Source organism: Vidua macroura, chromosome 26 (assembly GCF_024509145.1).
Source record: "Vidua macroura isolate BioBank_ID:100142 chromosome 26, ASM2450914v1, whole genome shotgun sequence".
Classification (NCBI taxonomy): domain Eukaryota; kingdom Metazoa; phylum Chordata; class Aves; order Passeriformes; family Viduidae; genus Vidua; species Vidua macroura.
The window spans coordinates 6,409,039-6,429,890 of NC_071596.1; the positions used below are offsets into that span (position 1 = coordinate 6,409,039).

The 20,852-nt window shown below is 66.9% G+C and overlaps 2 protein-coding genes across 5 annotated transcripts; one reads left to right on the plus strand and one right to left on the minus strand.

The window, feature by feature from the left end:
- Positions 1-9,323: 9,323 nt before the first annotated feature.
- ATP5F1D (ATP synthase F1 subunit delta) lies at positions 9,324-12,602 on the minus strand. The gene is made up of 5 exons (XM_053999536.1): positions 12,229-12,602; positions 11,293-11,446; positions 10,857-10,945; positions 10,279-10,407; positions 9,324-9,446 (listed from the first exon to the last, which is right to left on the minus strand). Exons 1-4 carry the CDS (start codon positions 12,361-12,363, stop codon positions 10,285-10,287), a joined length of 501 nt encoding a protein of 166 aa, XP_053855511.1. The 5' UTR covers positions 12,364-12,602; the 3' UTR covers positions 9,324-9,446; positions 10,279-10,284.
- Positions 12,603-12,697: 95 nt separating this feature from the next.
- CBARP (CACN subunit beta associated regulatory protein) lies at positions 12,698-20,651 on the plus strand. Of its 4 annotated transcripts, none has more exons than XM_053999386.1 (10): positions 12,698-13,122; positions 15,147-15,325; positions 15,907-16,052; positions 16,142-16,203; positions 16,507-16,672; positions 16,740-16,914; positions 17,109-17,261; positions 17,590-17,797; positions 17,910-18,093; positions 18,395-20,651. In XM_053999386.1, exons 2-10 carry the CDS (start codon positions 15,278-15,280, stop codon positions 19,569-19,571), a joined length of 2,319 nt encoding a protein of 772 aa, XP_053855361.1. In that variant the 5' UTR covers positions 12,698-13,122; positions 15,147-15,277; the 3' UTR covers positions 19,572-20,651. The 4 variants fall into 4 exon arrangements, with proteins under 4 accessions (XP_053855361.1, XP_053855359.1, XP_053855358.1 ...); XM_053999384.1 differs by having other exon boundaries at positions 15,254-15,325; XM_053999383.1 differs by lacking the exon at positions 12,698-13,122 and having other exon boundaries at positions 14,980-15,325.
- The last annotated feature ends 201 nt before the right edge of the window (positions 20,652-20,852 follow it).

Consider the following 20,852-nt stretch of genomic DNA (forward strand, 5'->3'; position numbering starts at 1 on the left):
GGGGATCCTTTTCCTCCCTCGGCCCTCCGCCTGGGGAAGGGAGCGATTCCGTGGCTTCCAAGGGGCTCCCAGGCCCGCGGTGCCCATCTGGGGCGTTGCATGGAGCTGCCGCAGCGAGTGGGAGCGTTCCCATGGGCACGGGGCCAGCGGCCGGGATCACGCGGGGCACACCCCGGCAGGAGGGTGCAGCCGAACCACTGCAACTCCACCCGCCCGCCCGGCCCAGCCCACCGGGGCACCGGCGGCACCGCCGCGGTGGGAGCGGTGCTGGGCTGGGGGTCCCCGTCCCCTGAGCCCCGCGGGGCCGAGTGGCTCAGCCTCAGTCACGGTGGCAGCGGTGACTCAGCCGCCCGGCGTGCTCAGGTGAGCCACCGCTGCTGCCGTGAGTAAGGAGTTGCTGATTCCACCCTCCCGACACAACCCTGGGCACGGACCCCCGCCGGAGCCCCCCATCCCTCCAGGCTCGGGGTGGCCTTGTGACGGGCACGGATGTCCTTGGGCAGGACGGCGGTGCCTGTGCCGGTGACGCTGGCGGGGCTGTAAACACCCAGGCGTGTCCTTAGAAACACACAACCGGCTCTGTGTGTTCCCGGCTCTCCGGGACGTGTCCTGGTGGCCTTTGGCAGACTGTCCAGGCGTCACAGCCTGGGGACACTCCAGCTGCCAGCCCAATGCAGCCGGAGCCAGTGGCCCTGCCTGGCCTTACTTGCCATGCCTTGGCTCTGGGGCACCCCACACTCGCGGGGCTCTGCCCCCCACCCTGGCCTCGGGCCTGGAGAGTCCCAGGGATGAAGTCACCCCTGGAGTGAACTCAGGCAGCCCCCCCTGGGGGGCTGGGGATACGGTGAGCAGGGGGAGCCCAGCACAGGCCAGACGGCTCAGGCCAGACCCCAGGGTGACTCAGCTCTTGTGGGGGGCTGGGGCTGGGGGGAGTCACCAGAGGTCCTCACCCACCTGGCCATGGGCCCGAGAAGGATGGTGAATCCCTCTGGATTTAGCAGCACCCAGGTGTGGAGCCATACTTGGATGTGCTGGGCCGTGGCCCTGCTGCCACGGTGAGGCCAGGGCTATTCTGGGCTCTTTGAGCTCACAGGCCCCATCAGGACGCTGAACTCCAGTTCCTGCTCTCATCCCAGTGGCTCCCATCCCCTGGCCTCACTGCCTCCCTTTCCATGGGCCCCTCAGCTGGGGGCAGGCAGAGCTTTGGGCCCCAGCCCTGCTTCAGCCTGGAACTGTGATGGGATGAGGAGGGGGAACCGTGGACCCCATCCCTGGCCACCTCCTGTCCTGTTTCATGCCCCAGCTCTGCCTCTGTCCCTCTGCAGTCTTGGTGCCCCTTGAGCCCCATCCTGCCCCCAGCCATGTGCTGGTGTGGCAATTTTGGCAATGGCAGAATTCGGGTTAGGAGCGCTCCTGCTGGTTCCATCAGTACTATGGGCACACGCTGCCAGCTTGTGCCCACCAATGGGACCCTCCCCTGGGCATGGCCCTCACGGTCCCCGAGACCCCCCAAGAGGGCAGAACTCAGCTGCTGTGCCTGGGGAGCCCTGGAAACGCGGGTAGGAAACTATCAAGGTGAGAAGGGGCACCCAGGGCACAGACCCCCTGCCCACTGTGACCGAGAGGCAACAGAGCCCTGACCCCCCATGCTTCTCTCAGTGCCAGTGGCTGTTTCCCAGACGCTGCCAGATTTCTTGGTTTGTTTTAAATCCAGACTCCAGGAGTCAGCCGACAGCTCAGCTGTTGGTGGTGGTGTTATTATTGTTGTTATTATCATTATTATTATTATAAATGCTTAAGCGAGTTGCCAGCCTTGGGGAGGGGAAGGACTCAGGATTTCAGGAGCCTCCTTGGATACACACTGAACCTTGTTCCTGGGGTGACCCAGGCTTGTAAACCCAAAGGAAAGTAACTCCCTATTCCAGCGTATCCAATCCCATCCCACCCTATCCCAACCCTTCCCATCGCACTCCAGCGCTCTGATCTCACCGTGGGCTCACCCTGTGAGGCGTCATCCCCAATCCTGGGAATGCACGCACACAGGGTGGCAGAACCATGTGGGATGGATCCCGAGCCCGTGCCCAGAGCCGGGGGTGATGCCAGCAGGGCATCCCGGTGCCCGGCGGGGGAGCAAGGGGGGCGTGGGGCGGGTGTCCCGCCGGGCTGCCCCATGCGCTGACACACGGGCGCACACTCAGCGCCGCGGCATTCCCGCCCCGCGCCTGCCCCCGGCTCCCCTTGGAGCCGCCTCAGGAATGCGGGAACCTCACCCGGGCAGGGAGTGCGGTGCCAGCACGGGGCCGCGGGCACCTCTCCACCCTCCATCGCCTTGGGGAGCCGACGGGGGGGGCTGACAGCCCCCCAGCCCAGCATGGCATGGGGCAGACACAGCCCTGGTGTGGGCCCAGTGCCGTCCCTGCCCCCTTGTAGGGCTGGCATCCCTCGACCCCCAAAACCGGGAAGGAGGAACAGAATCCATGCAGGCAGGATGTGCCCCAGGAAACCCCGACTCGGGCGGGATGGGGACGGGAGGAGGCACTTCCTCCTGGCCTTGTCCCTTCACACACAAGTTCAACTCCTTCACCCCAAAGGGGCACACGCTTGTGCACAGCTGCACGTGCTCACCCTGCACAAACACCGGCACAGGAGCTCCATGTGTGCACACACTCCCACAGGCTCGCTCGGCCCCGCTGGGTGCTGCACTCCCACCCACGCTCCCACACCCACGTTCCCACACCCCGGCCATGGGCGCAGGCACCCCCTCCCTTCCCGGCCCCTGTGCTCCCCCGCGGCCGCAGTTCCTGTTTACGGTGATGGAGCTGCCTGCCTGGCCCTCCCGACACCGGGGGGGTTGTCGGGGCACCGCTGGTGCTGCTGCCTCTCCCGTGCCTGGCACCGGTGCTGATGGTTCCCGGCCACCCGCTGTGCGGGATCACCCCACGGATGTAGGACCACGGCCCATTCTGGGAACAGCAGCAGGAAATCCTGACCGGGAAAAGAGCCGTGTGCCATCGGAATGGGCTGGGTGCCACGAATCTGCTGTGTGTGGAGTGTGGGTGCCCCTGCCCGGCACTGCCAGGCACTCCAGCATTGGGATGTCCCAGCACCACCAGACTCTGTGTCTGGAGCGGGGCCCCATGCCCAGATGGGGGGCTCAAGGGAGGTTCCATGCCCAGGGTCCAGGTGTGTCACAAGGAGCCGAAGGAGGAATCCAGCCCTGGGCCAGACCCACTGTGCCACATTCCCCAGTGCCGAGCCACGCTGTGAGGAGCCGGGCTCAGCTCATCCCAGCACCCAACCTGTGGGGAAACTGAGGCACTGGCTGGGGAAGTGACTCACCTGCACCGTGGCCTCTAAATGCACTGCTCCGATTAGATAATGGGCGGAAGGATCACAGGGAGACCGACAGCCTCTCATTAAACCCTGGGCTCCCTGAAGAGCTTTCAGCTCCATCGGAGTCCATGGCCACCTGGGCCGGTGCAGGCCCGGGGGAGGCAGCCCTGCCCAGGACCCACCCACTCACATCCGCAGGCTGCTGCAGCACCTCACATCTGTCCCTGTCGGAGGGTTCCTGCCCACAGGAGATGCTGCCCCTCCTACACCCCCCCCGCCCCGAAGCCTGCAGGAGCTGGGGGGAGGCATTTTGCAGCCCCCTGGCAGGACCCTGCACCTTTGGGGTGCCCTACCTGGGACATAGGGGCTGCAGCCAGCCGGGGTCGGGGCCGCGGCCCATCTGCCAAGACAGGATGTGGGGCCGGACGGGGGACACAATGTGGGGAAGTGAGAAGGGGACAGCAGGGATGGGGACATCCCGTCGGCACAAGTGGGCTCGCAGCCCCTGCAGTCCCCAGAGCTGCCGAGCACCCGGAGTTCCGACTCCTCCAGATCCCCTGCGTGCCCCCAGCTCCCCTGGTGCTCCCGCCTCCTGCACCTGCCTGGCCCGGGGGGCCCTGCCTGCAGCGGCCTGTCCGCGGGCGGCCGAGACGCGAAGGAGCTGGTTGGGCCGGGCAGGTGTCGGGTGGGAGCGGGGTCCGCTCAGCCCACACAGGTGTGGCCGCGCCGGCTGCGGCAGCAAAGCTCCGCGCCCGGCTGGCCCCGTCTTGCTGGGTGGCAGGAGCCTCCCGCGCCGCTCGCAGCCCGGGGCGGGCGGGCACACCCCGTCATTACCCCAGCTGCCGGCGCTGCCCGGGCAGGGAGGGGGCGGCAGGGCCGGCACGGCCTGGTGGGGACGAGGACGGTGAGAAGCCATTGCCCACCCGCGCCTGGCCCTCCCCTGCTGCGGGGAGGGCGAGCGGGAATCGTGACCCCTCCCTGCGTGGGACCCTGCGGGGGCACCCCCGCGCCCCATCGATGCCGGTGACACATGGGGGAGGCAGCCGGGGTCAGGCCCAGCAGCTGCTCAGGACGTGCCCTGCGGGTCCGCAGTGCACAACGACCCCATTGACGTCCCGCGGGGCGGGGGGGGACACCCAAGGTGGTGGTGGCAGAAGTGACTCCAGTGTCAGGCTCAATCCTGCTATTTATACCCGGCGGAGGGGTGGCCTTTGAGGGAATGGGGATGGAAGCGCTGCCGACCTCTCCCTGCCGCATGCCAGGGCATCCCGGAGGGCAGCGGCCCCAGCCCTCCGGCTTTCCCTCCCCACCCCACGCCCCAGCCCGGCGCCAGCCCCGCCAGGAAGAGCCCCAGCGCCGGGACCAGCTGCAGCCGCTTCCTCCCGGCCCTGCCAGGAACTGGGGAGCCCGCAGGGGCTCCAAGCCCCTGACTGCAGCGGGACAAAGGGAACCGAGCAGCTATGGAGCCCCAGGGCTCGCGGGGGGCTTGCACCAGGCACCTGGGTGCTGGATGTTCCTGGGAGCTGGGAGCTCCTTGGGAACCTCCCAGCTTTACCAAGGGCGAAGTCCCGGCACATCAAAGGCGGGCGGAGGCAGCGGGAGCCTTTGGTCCCTGCCAGCACCCGGCTCCACCACTCCACGGAGCTCCCACTGCCCTGAACCGGGGTCTTGTGCCAGCACACCCGGGTCCGGGGTCGTGCCCCCCTCCACTGCGTGGCACTCAGCCCATTGCTGTGGCAACAGCCATCAGCCCGGGGTGTATTTTCTGCACCAGGGCCGCTGTGGGAACCTGGACGGATGCCACCTCATTCCGCTGGGCTCTCTGGGCCGCCTTTGTAGCCGGCGAAGAGCTCAGCTGGCAGCCGCTTCCTCCTCAGGCTCCCCCTGTCCCTCGCGGGTCACGGCCCTGGCCGGGAGATGCTGGGAGGGGACTTTGCTGGAACCCCCAGCACGAGACCACGCACCCCCTCCGGCCCCCCACGGCTTTGGGTCGCCTCCAGCAGAGCCAAGTGCGAGTGGCCTCCAAGGCCGCCCAGAGCGAGGGCCGTGCCCATGGTCCCCGGGTACGAGCCCCTGCCAAGGCACCTGGGACCCCCAGGGCAACGCGCTGCCCCCACCGCCCCCTGCCCGACTCCGGCAACTCGCAGGGAGCTCCCCGGGGGCCTCCTCCACAGCGGTGGAATCACCAAGCCCAGCAGCACGGTCTGAGATTCCCACGTCGCGTTCCCACTCTCCCCGGCCTGCCAGTGGCTCTTCCCAATCCGTGCCTCAGTTTCCCCAGGAGAGAAACGCGCCCCGGGCCAAGGTTTGCTGCGTGGCCGGCGCGGCACTCTGGGACTGCTGGCCCGGGAGCACCATGACAAGCTCTGTCGTGCTGGCTGCAACACCCGCCCTCCTCAATGCCCGCCGGCACTCGCTCTTGTGTCGGGATTTTGGGGGTGAGGCCGCTGGGGCGACGCTCTCCACGGCTCCGCTGCCATCTGCAGGCAAGGCACCCCCAGAACCGGGACCAAGGGGCCCCGCCAGGACAGATCCCGGTGCCAGACCCCGAGCCAGGTCCCGCTCCTCCCCACGGGGTTTCCCCTGAGCTGTGCCACACTCCCTCTGCGGGGCCACGTGCGTGGGAGGGCGTCGGAAAAGGAACATTTTCCAGAGCTGGAAACCCAGAGGAAAAAGGCTGCCGGCCGGAATGATTAACACGGGCGGGTTAATCATTATACAGCAGCAGCCCCCCCATCCTAAGGAAGCTGTGAGGATTCGGCCTTCGAGCCGCCCAAGGGCGGCGTGGCCCAAGGACGCTCCGGGCTGTGCTAGCAGCGTGTGGAGCCTCCGCTGACCTTCCCACGCCGGGGCGAGCGGCAGCACCCGCGGGCCTGGGGTGGGAGGGGGCCAGGTCTGCACGCAGCCGCTGCAGAGCCTCCAGGACAGGCAGGGAGCTGCCCGGCATCCCGGGGGGGGGGGGTCGCCACACTGCGGGGAGCTGCTGCCACATCCTGCAGCTCCCTGGCAGTGAGAGGGGTGGGGGCAACCTCTGTACCCCCACCCTGATGTTGCAGGCTGGGCACCGATGGTGCGGGTCAGCAGCTGAGACAGGCAGGATCCACCAGCGCGCCAAGGTTTGGGCAGGGAAAGGGGCGGCTCTGCCGGATGAGTCAGCCCGGCGGGAGCGGGGCTTCCTGGGGCTGCGGTGGGGTTTGGGGTTGTTTTTCCTACAGAGAGAGGAGAGCTGGAACCTTTCGCCTGCATTCGGGACTGGGTGGGACGGGGAAATGCCACGCGGCCAAACGCAGGGACGGCCGCCAGCACCGGGAGATTTGGCCCGGCAGAACCCGGCCCGTCTCGGAAATCATCCCCCGGAGAAGCGACGCCGCCGGCAGAATCCATGATGCTTCACTTTTCCGAGCGCTCCCGGCCCCGCTCCCCACCCTCCATCTGGTAGCAGAGGATGCGAGTCATGGGAGAGAGCCCTGGGTGGAAAGGGAGGAGGGGGGCAACACCAACACCAGCCCTCTCCCGCTCCCACCACGTTCCGGGCAGCCCTTCCCCTCTCACACCCACCACGCCCCAGCCCAAAGCCGGAGACAAACAGGTCCCGGGCTCCCGGTCCTGCATGGCCCCAGCAGAGGCAGGGACCCAAAGGCAGGGGCACCTCGGCGCCCATCACCCCAAAAAGAGGAAGGAACCACAGATGGAGGCTGCTGTGCCCCAAGGCAGGTGCCAGCACTCCAGGAACAGGAAAGTGCCACACTGGTGTCACAGTGCAGGCTGATGTGGGGGCAGGGTAGAGGGAGAGTGACCTGCTGAATCACATCATGATCCACACCAGGGCTGTCCCCCACCTCCCTGCCTGCCCCCAGGCTGGGCTCATCCCTGCAGTACCTGCACAGTGAGCCGGGAGCAGGAAAGGGCTTTGCCTCTGGAGCAGCCGCAGCCACACAGCTCCTGCACCGAATCAGGACATTTTTGTGGCATCCAGCAGGATGCGACTGATGGTGGCTCTGGCATGGGCAGCAGGGGCCAGGGGAGGAGGAGAACGTGGCTGTGGAGAGCCAGATAATGAGCATGCAGGGGAAGGGGCTGGAGGCAGAGGTGAGGGGCTCAGAGCCGAGGCTGCAGGGAGCCGGCTGGCCTGGGAGTGTGGAGGAGCACATGTAATTAATCACCCACACGCACCCTGCACCCCCAAAAGTACAGCTCAGGGTGAGTAGGGCTACGATGCTGCCAGCCAGGCATCCACAGTCCCTACCCAGTCCTGCTCCAGTCCTGGCTCAGGACAAAGCCTTGTCCTTGCATCCATGAGGCTCCATCCCCAAGGTCTCTGGACACGGAAGGGTCCCCCACTGCTCCCCCCAAATGCAGCCTTCAAGTCCCAGCAGGTAGCAGGCTGTGGAGCACCCAGCCAAGGGCACTCGGTGAGAGGGGCAGGACTGGATCCCTCGGCCCCCCCAGCTCCCCCGGCGATGGCGGGAGGCAGTGGGAAGAGCTGGTGAGAGGACGCTGACGGAGACACTTTTTTCCCGTCCTAAAAATAGCAGCTGGCCGTTTCCCCAGCTTCCCGGCCTCGCCAACGCTCTTCCATTAGATGAAAAACCCAAGGCAGTCACCTTCCGTCAGCGCGGTTGCGTGTGCTGGGGGAGGCTCACGCAGCCCAAATAGCAGCTGGGGACAGAGAGGGGCAGCAGGAGAGGGAAGGGAGCCAGCCAGCCCCAGTATTTCCCAAGATGTTTTAATTAGTACAGCTCTGGCTCTGAAGCTTTGTTCATGTTCACTGCAATGTCTGACCTTTTAGGAAAAAAAAAAAAAAAAAAGGGAATGAGAGGGGAAGGGGAAAAGGCACTGGAGCAGCTCAGGAGCTGGAAGTCGGCTGAGCTTCAAATAGGCTCCACGTCAGGCACTCGGAGGCTTTTAATAAGCCACAGAGTGAGAAATTTAACACCACAGGCTCTATTTTTGATCACTTGTGAAGGGGGGGGAGAGAAAGACAGAGTGAGTGAGAGGAGGGGGAGGAGGTGGTGGTGAGGAGGCAGCCAAGATTACATCCTGGGTGGCAGTGCCAAAAATAGCCTGCCCTGCTCTGAGCGCAGAGCGGCGCGAGCCGCGCAGGGCACGCAGGAGGCCGGAGTGGCAAGCACTGACCTCACAGGCAGCCAACGCGCCTTCCCGGGCTGCAACACTGCAGGGAAAAGGGGATTAGAGCGATGCAGAGGGAGGGACAGAAGCTCTGCACAGCAGTGGAAACCCAAAATCCCTCTGGAAAGGTGTGGGAGGGTGGCATGGAGCGAGGGGCCCGGCAGCAGCTGGTGCAGCAGGACACACAGCACAGACATCCCAGATGCCTGGCACAGGCAGAGCTGTCCCCTTGCCCAAACCTACCCCCTCCAGTGGTGCTGCAGACTAGTGAACCTTTCCTGCTTCCCAGGGCTGTGAGGAACCCTGGGTGGCCTCCTCAGACAGGGCTGCACCCAGCAAGCACCAAGCTCAGCAGAGCAGCTCCAGCCATCCCCAGCATGAACGGAAGCAGGAAAGATTTCCATCACGCACAGCATCTGCTTCCCTCTCCGCACCCAGCCCATCTCCAGGAGCAGGGGAAATGCCACTGGCAGCAGCAGCGGATGGGGCAGAGCCCGGCAGCTGCTGTCCAGCTGTGGGAAGCACCCTGCCCGTCAATGTGGATTCCTGCAGCGCTGGAGCCAGGAGGCTGAGGCAGAGCCAGTGCTAGGACAGGAGGGCTCTGGAACAGATCTGTGCTCCCGTAATCCCACAGTCCAAGTGGTTACTGGAGATGGAGGTGGCTGGAGCACAGGGAAGGTATTATAAACCTGTCTGATGAACCTCTTGGGGGTGAGTCTCCCCTGGGAATGCCCAGCCAAACCCCAGGGCAGTGCTGGTGACCCCTTCCCAGGGTGAATCTGCCTTGGGGCAGGAGCTGGGAACTGCTCCTGGCTCCAGCTGCAATTTGCTGTCTGGGAAGAAGGCGATGTGCCACAAGAGAGGGTCACATTTCCTTTTAATTGATCAGAACCATTTCTCCACCTCCGTTTGTCCTGTTCCATCTGTACAGCCAGGGAGCAGAACAGGGACAGGCTGGGAGTTCTGCATCCACAGTGGGATTCCTGCAAAACACAAAGTGGGGTCAGGTTTGTGCGAGGTGGGCTCGGCTGGGCCGTGGATCCCAATCCCAGGGCTTGGCCCCACTCCAGCTGCACAACTGCTGTGAGTAAACATGAGCCACCAGCTCTCCAGGACCAAAGAGCACCCAGACCAGAGATCAGGAGAGAGCGGGAGCTGGTGCCCTCCTGTGCTCCAGGCTGAGCCCGGTGGAGGCTGCCAGTGACTCACAGCCCTCCACAGCACACACTGCCGCAATTCCCGGCTGCCAGCACGTGGGAAGGGAAGGGATGAGGCACAGTCTGTGCAGGACAGAGCAAAAAGAGGCCGCAAGGTAAGAGCCCAGCCTCACCTCCCCTGAGACAGAAGCTGTTTGTCTTTAGTGGGAGCATGTGCTGCAGAGATCACGTGCTGTTCTCCCTGTGGGGCCCAGCATCCCCACTCTGCCCTCAAATTGTCCCCAGATGTGGCCAGTCCCAGTGGGGACCTGGGGAACCAGTGAGGCCCCAGCAGTGACCACAGTTCCCAGTCTGTCTGTCCCAGCACTATCCACCCAGCCTTGTCAGGGCTGAACTCCAGTGTCACAGCTGGGCGGGATCCCACAGTGTCAGGGTTGGACCCTACAGTGCCACAGCCCAGCCCCAGGCCCCATTGCCACCTTGCAGCCCCAGGTCAGCTCTGGGCTGGGGACCCCCATGAGCCCCCCAGAGCTGAGGCCTGACCCTGGCAAGGGACAGCTGTGGTCACTGCTCCCCAAAAGCAAGGCAGATCCCTTGCCCAGCCCAGCAGGCCCTAGAGCAGGTCTGGATGCTCAGCCAGGCCGCAGGTGAACCTCACCTGGATTTATTCCAGAGCCTTTACCAGGGCTTCATTAGCTTCTACCTTAATCTGAGCTTCTGCTTTAGCAGCTTCATCAGACGCTGCTGCCATCTCTGACACAGCTTTCTCCAGGTTGGATTTCGCAGTCTGGACATGAGGGCACAAAGAATGTGTGTCACTGGGAGACACTGCAGGAGAGGGGACTGTCCTTCCCTCCCTCCCCTGCAGCCATTGGTCCTTCATATGGATGCCAAGGACCCACTGACTTGGGAGCCTCACAGAGCTACAGACACAGCTGTGCTGGCCCCAGACACCTTATCAGCAGGGAAAAGCTGTTCTGGAGGTGAGGACAAGGTCAGTGTCTGTCCAAGGGGTGGGAAATGGTGTGGAGATTTACGACTGCAGAGCTCCCTCTCTCCAGAGAGCTGACCAAGGAGGAGCCCCAAGCCCCTGATCCCAAAATGTAGTGGGGGTGCAGACACAACCCTGGGTTCTGGGCACAGAAAGCTCCCAATACAAGGACCCCATGGCACAGAAGGGGAGCAATTTCCCCCTAGGGAGGGAGCCCAGGGCTGGTGAAATCTCTGGGTACTCACAGCCAGGTCCAGCATGTCTATGGTCACTGCCTCCTCTGCCAGCACCTGCACCGTGGAGTCGGCGTGGACACTGACAGAGCCGCTGCTCACTGCAAGGCACAACATGGGGGGGCTCAGCCCTGGCATCCTTACCATCCTTTCCCAGAACAAATCCTCAGCCCCCTCCTGTCACATTTCCAGCATTCAGGGACTCAGCTCCCACCCCAAGGCAAGCTGGAGAAGGGGATGGTCCCAGAAAGCCTGAGCAGAACCAAGACCTGACCCCAACCCACAGCTCCCAGGATCAGCTTCCAGAAGCCCCTGGCAAGCTGGGAAAGCAGAAATCCCTGGAAGTGCACCAGGCCACACTTGGATGGGCAGAGCCTCCCTTGTGGAAGCACCAAGAACACCATCCCCACGCACATCTTTCCTCTCCAGCTCCTCCTGCCTCGCTCACCAAAGTACTTGGTGGCCGTCCCATCCTCAGCATGGACTGTGACAACGCCCGGCCGGAGCACCTGGAGCGTGGGGACGTGGGATGCCAGGATGCCAAAGGAGCCGGTCAGTGTGGGCACATCCACCTGCTTCACGTTGGCTCCGTTGTAGAACACCTGGATGAAGAGGGCAAAAAGGCGGAGTCACCAGGGATGGGGGGATGGAGAGCAGCGGCTCTGTAGAGCCCAGGAAGGAGCCCATCCCAAGGGAGCAGCTCAGCTCCCAGATCCTGGCAGGTTCAGCACGTCCAGGTGTGCCCAGGACAGGCTGCACCTGCACAGGGTGGGAGCGGAGCCGGGCTCCAGAGGAGAGGTCCTGGCAAAGGCAGTGGGGAAGCGTTCCCAGCTCCCAGGGGCACGGCGGGGAGGCGGCACATGGAGGCACAGAGTCGGGAGTGGGCGACAGGCACCGGCACAGCCTGGGAAGCGCGTGGGGAGCCCTGAGCTGCCGTCCCCACTCCGGCCTACGCTGCCGGGCTGTCCTGTCCCCAGCGCCAGCCCGCGCCCTGCCCCGGGGACAGCCCCGGCTGGGCCTGGCGGGGGCGGACCGGCCGTGTCCCGCTCCAGGCCGGCGGCGCTGCGGCGGGGCCGGGCCTGGCAAGCACAGCGGGTCCAGCAGCACGGCTGAAAGGGCTGCACCGGCCTCAGGCAGGCCCGGGAGCGCTGCGGCGGGGACTGAGCGCCCGGGTCAGGCGGGCAAGGCCCGAGGTCAGGGCCAAGGTCAACCCGGTGACAGCCCTGTGACAGCCTGGCCGTGCCCCGGGAACCCCAGAGCCCCCGGGAACGGACAGCCCCGCGGGGGCGGCAGCACCGGCCGCGCCCCGCCCGCCCCGGGCCCTCAGGAGACACCGGGCGAGGCGGCGGCGGGGGCATCCGGACCGGGGCCGCGGCGGGCCTACCTGTGTGGGTGAGGCGAAGGTGAAGGCCATGGCAGCGGGGCCGCCGGCGGGATCGGCATAGCCGCGGGTGGGGGGCAGCGGCAGCGAGGGGCGGGCGAGGCGGAGGAAGCGGCGGGCGCACAACATTGCGGCCATGGCGGCAGCGGCGGCAGCGCGGGGCAGGCCGGGACGGCACCGGACCACAGCACCCGACACACCCCGCGCGCCGCCCGGCGGAGGAAAAGCACGCTACACCGCCTGGCCTTATGGGAATTGTAGTTTCCCCTGCCCGCCGAGTGTCGTGGTGCTGGGCGGGGGGGCCCGCCTCCGCACCGAGGGGCCGCCGCGCCCCCGGGCCCCGGTCCGGCCGTGCCCCAGCGGCTCGGGGCGCTCCGGGGCAGGGGTGGGGACAGGGATGCGGGCAGGGCTATGGGACAGGCAGGGGTACAGGCAGGAGAGGTACAGGCAGGGATGCAGGCAGGGATGCAAGAAGGGCTGGTGCAGGCAGGGATGCAGGTAGGGGCGGTGAGGGCAGGACCGGTACAGACGGCTGTGAGGGCAGGAGTGCAGGCGGGGCTGGTGTAGGCAAGGGTGCTGCAGGCAGGGATGCAAGCAGGAGTGCTGTCAGGGCTGGAGCAGGCAGCGGTGCAGTCAAGGCTGTGGCAGGCAGGAATAAAAGCAGCGGTACAGGCAGAGGTACGGGAAGGGGCGCAGGCAGGAGTTACAGGCAGGACTGTGGGGCAGGCAGAGGAGCAGGGGGTACAGGCAGGGCTGGTGCAGGCAGGGCTGGGGCAGCCCCTGTCCCCACGTGACGCCCGCGCCGCGCGGGGGCGGCTCCGGTTCATTCATAAATCCCGGGGCCGCCCCGCCGCACCGAGCGCAGCGGCGGCGATGGAGCCCCGGTCTCGGTTGTAGGTGAGTGTCTGGCTCCGCCGCCTCGCGACAGCCCCTATCGCGACATAGGGAGCCGGCCCGGCCGAGGGGAGACCATCACGCCCTACCGCGCGTAGAGGTCCCGGGGGCTTCTGCCTCGCTGTTACCAGCCCTGTCGGCAGCCCTGTCACCAGCTCTGCCTGCATCCCTTATTCCTGCCCCATATCCCTGTCCTACATCCCTGCTCGCATCCCTCATCGCTCATCCTACATCCCCGTCTCCGTCCCTGATCCACATTCCAGCCTGCATCCCGCATCCCTGCCTGAATCCCACATCCCTGCCTCCATCCCCGCCCCACATCCCTGAATGCATCCCGTCACTAGGCTGGGGCGCGGGGCTGCAGTCACAGGGGGCAGAGCGGGTCCCCCCCACGCCCCCAGCCCAGCCCCGGTCCAGCCGGACCCCGTGGGTCGCATACACGCGTGGGGCGCAGCACCGGCCCGCCCCCCGCACCCCTTCCCACGTGCGGAGGCGCGGCACCACCGGGATCCCCCGACCCCGAGCCCCCGCCCCGGGCACTGGCGGCGACCCCGGGTCCCGCCCCGTGTCCCCCCCGGGGGGGACAGCCCGGGGACCGGCCCCCTCCTCCAGACAATGGCCGTCCTGTTCCTGTCGGGTCGCCATGGAGACGGGATTCCTCCATGATGGGGAACAGGAGGGACATTCTTCCCGCTCCCCCTGGCCCCCCGCTCCCCCTGCCTCGGGCCTGAGGGTGCCCCACAGGGATCCCGCCGATGGGGCGCCCATCCCACGTGGAGCCGCAGCCCCCTCGACTGGGATCCCCCCATCTTGTCGGAAGCGGGACCCCCCCCACCCCCTCTTAGCCTTTCTCGGGGGTCGCGGGGTGTATCCCCTCACCTCGTGCTGCATCCCACCACCTTGGAGAGGCGTGAGGGCCGGTGTAGGCAGGGGGTTCTCTGCCTCAGGAGGCCCCCAACACCCCGATATCCCTCCAAGGGATTGATACCCCGACCTATGACAGGGCTGCCCTCAGCCATCCCTCTGAGCTGTGCCTCACTGCCAGCTGCGACACGGCTACCCCTGCGCTGTCCCCACGAGTGACAGTCCCCACCCCTTCACGGGCACCATTCACATTTTTCACTGACCTAATTTTGAGCGGCTTCCAAGTGCCCACCCCTGCCTGCTCCGGGGGTCCCCGACACAGCATCGCCCAGCCAGGCCGGGCTCAGCCCCTTCAGCAGCCTGGGGACGCACGGAGGGGACACACGGCCTCGCAGCGGGAGCTGGAGCTCGGAAGCCCCCGGGAAGGGCCAGGCACGCGGGAGAGTGATGAGGATGAGGTCCCCGCCGGGTCCCCAAAGGCCGCAGGGCCGATGCCGCGGAGGAGGGGAGCAGGACCCCTGTCCCGGCGGCTCTCGGTCCTCAGGAGCTCGGCCCGGCCCCTCGGTGTCCCCCCCGCGCGGACAGCCCGGTGACGGAGCCGCTCTCGGGATGACTCACGATCGTCACCCGTCGCGCTCCGGCGACACCCACGCCACGAGCTGTGGGGCGGCCACCTGCCCCCCGTCCCTACAGGGAGCCCCCAGCGCGGCTCCCCCCGAGCTTCCGCGGCCAGGGGGTCCTCCGGCGGCGGGGCTGGGGCTGCGTTTGGCCCCCGGGGACGGCAGCGCGGTGTCACCCCGGACCTGAGGCAGGGATTTCAACCCCCGGGCCAGATCTGGCCACCGGCAATAGCCACCGTTTGGGGGCTCCGGCCCCAGCCGGGCGCGGGGACCGTGGCCGCTCTTCGCGGGGTCGGGGGTTGTGCCCACGCGAGTCCGGGGGCTGGGCGCGGGGGGTGGCTGTGCCCGGAGGGGGTGAGGGGCTCCCTGGGGAGGGGCAGCGGTTCTGCCCTCTCCTCCCCATCCTTCCATCCGTGCTTCGCTCCTGACCACACCCTCCATCCCTTCCTCCTTCCCCTGAGCACACCCTCCCTTCATCCCTTCATCCCGGTCCCTCCCTCCATCTCTCCATCCCGGTCCCTCCCTCCCGGTCCCTCCCGGCAGCTCCGCACCGCGGTGCCGGGCAGGGGCCGGGCAGGAGCCGCCACCGCCACCCCCGGCCCGGCTCCGCCGTCCCGGCCGGTGCCTCCCTCTGTCTACCCCCGCCCCAGGACACGCTCGGGCCGGGACAGACCATGAGCGATGACCCAACACCCTGGGACAACGGGACCGAGAGCGCCACGGTGAGTCCTGCCTGTCCCTGCCTGCCCCCGCCTGTCTCTGCCGCCCCTCCCCAGGCCGCCAGCCTCGGGGTCCCGCGGGAGGGGGGAGGCATGTTCGGAGCTCTGGGGTTCTCGTGGCTGCCGTGGGGCTGGCGTCTTCACACGAGTGAGGACGGCAGCAGCCCCGCTGTCACCCTCTGCTCTGCCAGTGCTGGGAGTGGGTGACAGTTCTCGGTGCCCTGTGCGCTGCTGGGATGCTCTGGCTGCGGGGGTCCAGGGGCCTGGGCGCTGCTGCCGGACCAGCCCCTCTCCAGGGGCAGGGGGAGACAGCACCGACCCCCGCGGTGGGGCAGGGCTGGGGGTCCTGCCGCCGTCCCCATTCCCAACCCTGTTCCCACTCCCACTCGGCGCGGGGGGCCGCGGGCGGCTCAGCCTCCCCGGCTGCCGTTGCCTTGGTGCAGGCAGGGCCCGGGGGCGGCGGGGGGTGGGGGGGGCGCGGCGGCTCCGGGGGCAGCGCTGCCATCGGCGCGGCGGGGGCAGGTTTGGGCTGGGCCGGGCCCCCCCGGCGGGTCCCCGCGGCTCAGCCCCTCGGCCCCGAGCAGGCGGTGCCCGGCGAGGTGTCCCCTCAGGATGGGTATGTGCTGCTCCTCGCCCTGCTCTCCATCTTCATCGGGGGCACCCTGGTCCTGCTCTCGGGCATCCTGATCATCTGCCGCCGCTGCTGTGAGGCCGACCGGCGGCACTCCAGGTGGGCAAGGGGTGACATCACTGTCCCCGGGGTGTGTGGCACCGTCAGGGGGCCTGGCCCGGGCACCTCTGACCCTCCTCCCCCTGCAGAGCCAGCGATGACCCCGAGAAAACCAACACCACTTACCTGGATGACTCGCAGCAGGCGCAGGGTGAGTGACCCGAGTGCTGTGCTGATCCCCCCCAGTTGCATCCCAAGATCTGGGGAGGGAGTGAGGCAGCTCCTGGGCCCTCCCCTCCCAAGGTGCAGCCCCTGATCCCGCAACAGTGACCACCACACACCCCTTGTGCCCTCCATTACCCATCCCTGGCTGTGGAGCAAGACGGGCAGCTGGGAGCAGGGAATTCCAGGCTGGCATTGAGGCCACGAGTGCAACAAGTTTGCCAAGCCTCAGCTGGGGAAGCTGGGGTACACCACAGTGTGGGGAGCTGGTTGCTGACCCTCTTCTCTGCAGATATCACTGGCAAAGTGGAGGACCCTGAGTGCCTGTCGTCCTCCAGCTACCGGGATGCGGAGAGTGAGCGGTTCCTGTCCTCCAGCTCCTCCACTGCCCGGCGCGTCTCCTTCAACGAGGCCGCGCTCTTTGACCAGGGGAAGAAGACCCAGGAGAAGGGGAGGAGGTGAAGCTCTGGGCTGAGCGGGGGACAAGGAGTTGGGGCTGCCCCTCCTGACCCAGCTGTCCCACAGGTACACACTGACAGAGGGGGACTTCCACCACCTGAAGAATGCCCGCCTGACTCACCTGCACCTCCCGCCGCCTGCCCTCAAGATTGTCACCATCCACGAGTGCGAGTCCAGCGAGAACAGCCTGGCCATGACCCCCCGCCTGCCCCCGCCCAAGCCCGGTCTTGCCATCTTCCAGGTGAGCCCTCAGTGCCCAAGGGACAGATGGGACATGGAGGCCAGGCATCCTGCAGCACCCCAGGGAGGCACTGCTGGGCCCAAGATGCGAGTCTCAGGGCATTGCTGGAAGTAGAGACAGGAGGTCCTGGGGTGCAGGGGCCCCTCCTTGTCCCCACCCTCGTGCAGACCCCCTGAGCATGCTCTGCCTTGCAGCCCCCCACAGGGGCCCTGCCCCGGCCAGTGCTCCCCAGCCATGCTGTGGGCCCCAGCTCAGCCCTGCCCGGGGACACCTACAACTCCACCGTGGACACCAGCTTCACAGAGGCCAGCCCGTCTGCCTCCTCCGACTCTGGGGAGGGGCCTTCGGTGAGTGCAGGGGCGGGGGCCAGGATTGGGAAGGGGCTCCCAGCCTGCACAGCCCCAAGGGTCCTGTCCTGCTCCCTCCCTGCTCCCCCAGATCCCATCCCTGCCCCCTCGCTCCGTGCCAGGGCTCAGGAAGAGACGTGGGCATCCAGCTAGAAACAGGCTCTGCCCCCCCACCTCCACCCCCACCTCGTCCCTGCCCCGGGGGACGTTTGTGCATCTGTTGCAGCCCAGCTCTTCAGAGTGGACAAAGGAGCCGAGTGGGATGCAGGGGGGCTGGGGAGGCATGCTTGGGTCCGAGCAGGCACTCACGGCCTCCCCGTACCCCCAGTTCACAGCAGCACCCAGGAGTGGGAAGGCGGCTGGGGCAGGCAGTGCCGGCCCCGAGGAGCCACCCCCGACCCCCCCCCAGGGGACCGTCCTGCAGTTCTTCACCCGCCTGCGTCGCCATGCCAGCCTGGACGGGGCCAGCCCCTACTTCAGGATCAAGAAGTGGAAGCTGGAGAGCACCCAGCGGGCATCCAGCCTGGACACCAGAGGTGGGGGTCAGCGGAGGCCCCGCTGGCCTGTGCAGGGTGGGTGGACATGTGTGGGTGGGGGACTGGTGGTGCCGGTTGGGTTGTCCCCCCAGCCCTGCCCTGCGCCCCCCAGGATCCCCCAAGCGTCGGCAGTTTCAGAGGCAGCGGGCGGCCAGCGAGAGCATGGACCAGGAGGACCGGGACCCCCATCAGACCGACATCATCCAGTACATTGCCCACACGGACGATGTGTCCTTCCATCCCGCGGGGGGCCCCTTCCTGCCCTCCCCTGCCAGCCCCCCACCCTCTCTCGGCAGGTATTTTTCAGTAGATAAGAGGGGATGGGGATGGGTGAGCCGGACAGGGTAGAGGGGCCCTGGGCATGGGGGGCTCCCACCTCTGCAGCTCTTGTGGGGCAACTGGGTCTGGGGTGAGGGGTCTGGGGGGGGGCTGGTGAGGGGGAGGTTGGGTTGGGGCATGGGCACGGTGGTTGCGACAGCATGGAGGACCAGGTGGCACCATGGCACTGCTGTGGAACCTGCAGGGGCCGGGCTGGCACATCCCTGCCCGCTGCCTGCGGGGTCTGTCCCTGACGTGACACCGGGATGGTGCCCGCAGGCTAGAGCCAGGCGAGGGGGGTGCGGGCAGCCCCAGCAAGTCCAGCGTGCCCGAGCAGCCCAGCGCCTACCACGACATCTGGAGCCTGCGCGCCTCGCTGGAGCTGTACGCGGCCTCCGAGCGCAGCAACGACCAGGACTCGGTGCGCAGCGACAGCGGGGACAGCGTCTCCTCCACCAGCGGCGTGCCCCCCTGCCCCTCCCCTTCCCTGGATGAGGCTGAAGGCCCCGAGGAGAAGTTCTGGGGTCGGCCCAAGACGGAGGAGTCAGAGCCCGGCACACGCAAGCTGCTGCAGATGGACAGTGGCTACGCCTCCATCGAGGCGCCCAGCCGGGGGGGTGAGGAGGGCCCCCCCAAGGACCAGACAGCCTCTGAGAAGCGCATTTGCTTCACCAGTGCCGGGCGGAAAGGAACCATCTTTGAGAGCTTCGAGGGCCGGGACCCGGAGGAGGAGGAAGATGAGGAAGAGGAGGAGGGGGGGAGCACGACCCTGGGCGCAGCGGGTGGGGGACACCTCCGTCCCCACAGCCCCCTGGCCTGGTCCCCGTACGGGCAGATGTTCCCGGGGCGGGAGGGGCTGCCCCGGCGGGACTACAGCATCGACGAGAAGACGGACGCGCTGTTCAATGCCTTCGTGCGCCACGACCCCCAGTTTGACGAGTCTCCGCTGCGGGGCAAGCACCGCTCCCGCACTCACCTACGCAAGCAGTGGCAGCACACGAAGCAGTTCAGCGACCCTGGCGTGCGGTACCCGGCGCTGGAGCGGCACCGGACACCTCTGCGCCGTGGCGACAGTGCCAACTACCCCCTGGACTCCCGGTTCCACAGCCCCCTGCCCCGCATTGTCAGCGCCGGTGACGAGGAGGCAGCAGAGGCATCTGATGGGGTACCCCCTGCCCCGGCGCTGCCTGACCCCGAGATCCAGGTGATCGTGGAGGAGCCTGGAGAGGCAGCACCCGAGACCAAGGCTGGCTCTGAGCTCCCTGAGGATGATGACTGCCCCGGCCCTGGGAGGTGCTTGGGGCTGGGCTCCGGCTCGGAGCTGATGGACAAGATTGCGGGCGGCCTGGAGGAGCGGCTCTATGGGCACCTGAGGAAAACGGCAGAGAGAGAAACCCCCGAGTGCGCGGTGGCCGTGGTGGCCAGTGATGCCTCCCCCGACCACAGCACGGTCTAGGCCCAGCATGAGGGGGAGACACCCTGGCACAGGGGGGCTCGTCCCCCACCAGGGTTCAGGGCTTCATCCCCTCCTGCTGCTGGCACGGGGTGCCCAGTGAGGGAAGGGGGTCCTGGCCCAGGCCAGGAGGGCACATGGGGGCCCCCAGCTGTAACCTCAGCACGGGGGTCTGGTAGCGTGGGGTGGCCAAGCCCCCCGGCTCCCGGGAGCGAGGGCCTGGGCTGGGGGAGCCCCGGGGGTCGGGGCACGGTGGAGAAGCCGCGCGTTGGCCGGGGGTCAGCGTTGAGGGACTTTGCTGAAGCCCTCACCCCGCTGAGTCCCCGTAGCACCTTCGCTCTCCCCTCTCTCTGTGGTTTTACAAGCAATAAGCCTCTCATCCGGCCGGGAATGTCCCCGCCAGGAAGGGGCCGGAGCTGGGCGTCCCCGCTCTGGGGGACGCTGTGGTGCCACCCTGGCCAGGGGTAGTTTGGGGGGGGCAGTCACCGCCTCAATCCAAACCCTGCCCCCCAAGATCTGCAGGGAGCCTGGGATCTAAACTGGAAGCAGGGTCAGGGGGATTCTTGAGGGGCTGAAGCACCTCCTGGGGGGCCCCCAGGAGGCAGCCCAAGAGCTGAGGGGAAAGGATCGGCCCGGGAGCCCCAGAAATACCCCCCGGAGGGGTGAGGGCTGCCCCCCGGCCCAGGGTACAGGGTGAGAGCAGAGCGGGGCATCCCCAGCATGTGCTGTGGGTGACCCCCAGTGCCCCCCACCACCCCAGGAGCTCAGTGGGGGCTCAAGGATCTTTATTGATTTTTACAGAGGCTGCTGCTGCTCCGGAGGGGGGGGGGGGGCATGTTCACTTTTGATTAGGTTTTTAGGGTGAAAAAGAGAAAAAAAGAAACTGCTCCAGCCCTTCCCTGGCTGTGGCACCTGGGACTTGGCAGTGGGGGGGGGGGGGACAGGCAGGGCCCCCCCAAACCCCCATTGCATGCGAGTAGAGGCCGGGTTGCCCCTTCCCTCTGTGCAGGCTCTGCCCAAAGCTCTCCTTCCATCACCTCTGCGTTTTTAAGTCTATAAACAAAGGACAAAAACCAAAACAAACTGTGACATCTCTGAACTCTTTTCTTACCTTCTGCCCCTCTTCTGGATGGTGCCTGCTGTGGGGGGGGTGGGGGCTGGGGGCAGCAGGGCTCCGGGCCTGGCATTGCCCCACAAGTGTAGGGTTTGCCTGGGGGACCGTGCCTTTCCAAAAGGAAAAGGAGGAGGAGGGGCTGGTCATACCCCTGACCCCACCTGCTGCAG

Coding starts and splice junctions, on each gene's coding strand:
- ATP5F1D (XM_053999536.1), bottom strand. CDS start 12,363: ATGGCCGCAATGTTGTGCGCCCGCCGCTTCCTCCGCCTCGCCCGCCCC. Junction 11,447..12,228: donor CCTTCGCCTCACCCACACAG/GTAGGCCCGCCG, acceptor CTCTTCATCCAG/GTGTTCTACAACGGAGCCAA. Junction 10,946..11,292: donor GACGGCCACCAAGTACTTTG/GTGAGCGAGGCA, acceptor TGTGCCTTGCAG/TGAGCAGCGGCTCTGTCAGT.
- CBARP (XM_053999386.1), top strand. CDS start 15,278: ATGAGCGATGACCCAACACCCTGGGACAACGGGACCGAGAGCGCCACG. Junction 16,204..16,506: donor TGACTCGCAGCAGGCGCAGG/GTGAGTGACCCG, acceptor TCTTCTCTGCAG/ATATCACTGGCAAAGTGGAG. Junction 16,673..16,739: donor ACCCAGGAGAAGGGGAGGAG/GTGAAGCTCTGG, acceptor GCTGTCCCACAG/GTACACACTGACAGAGGGGG.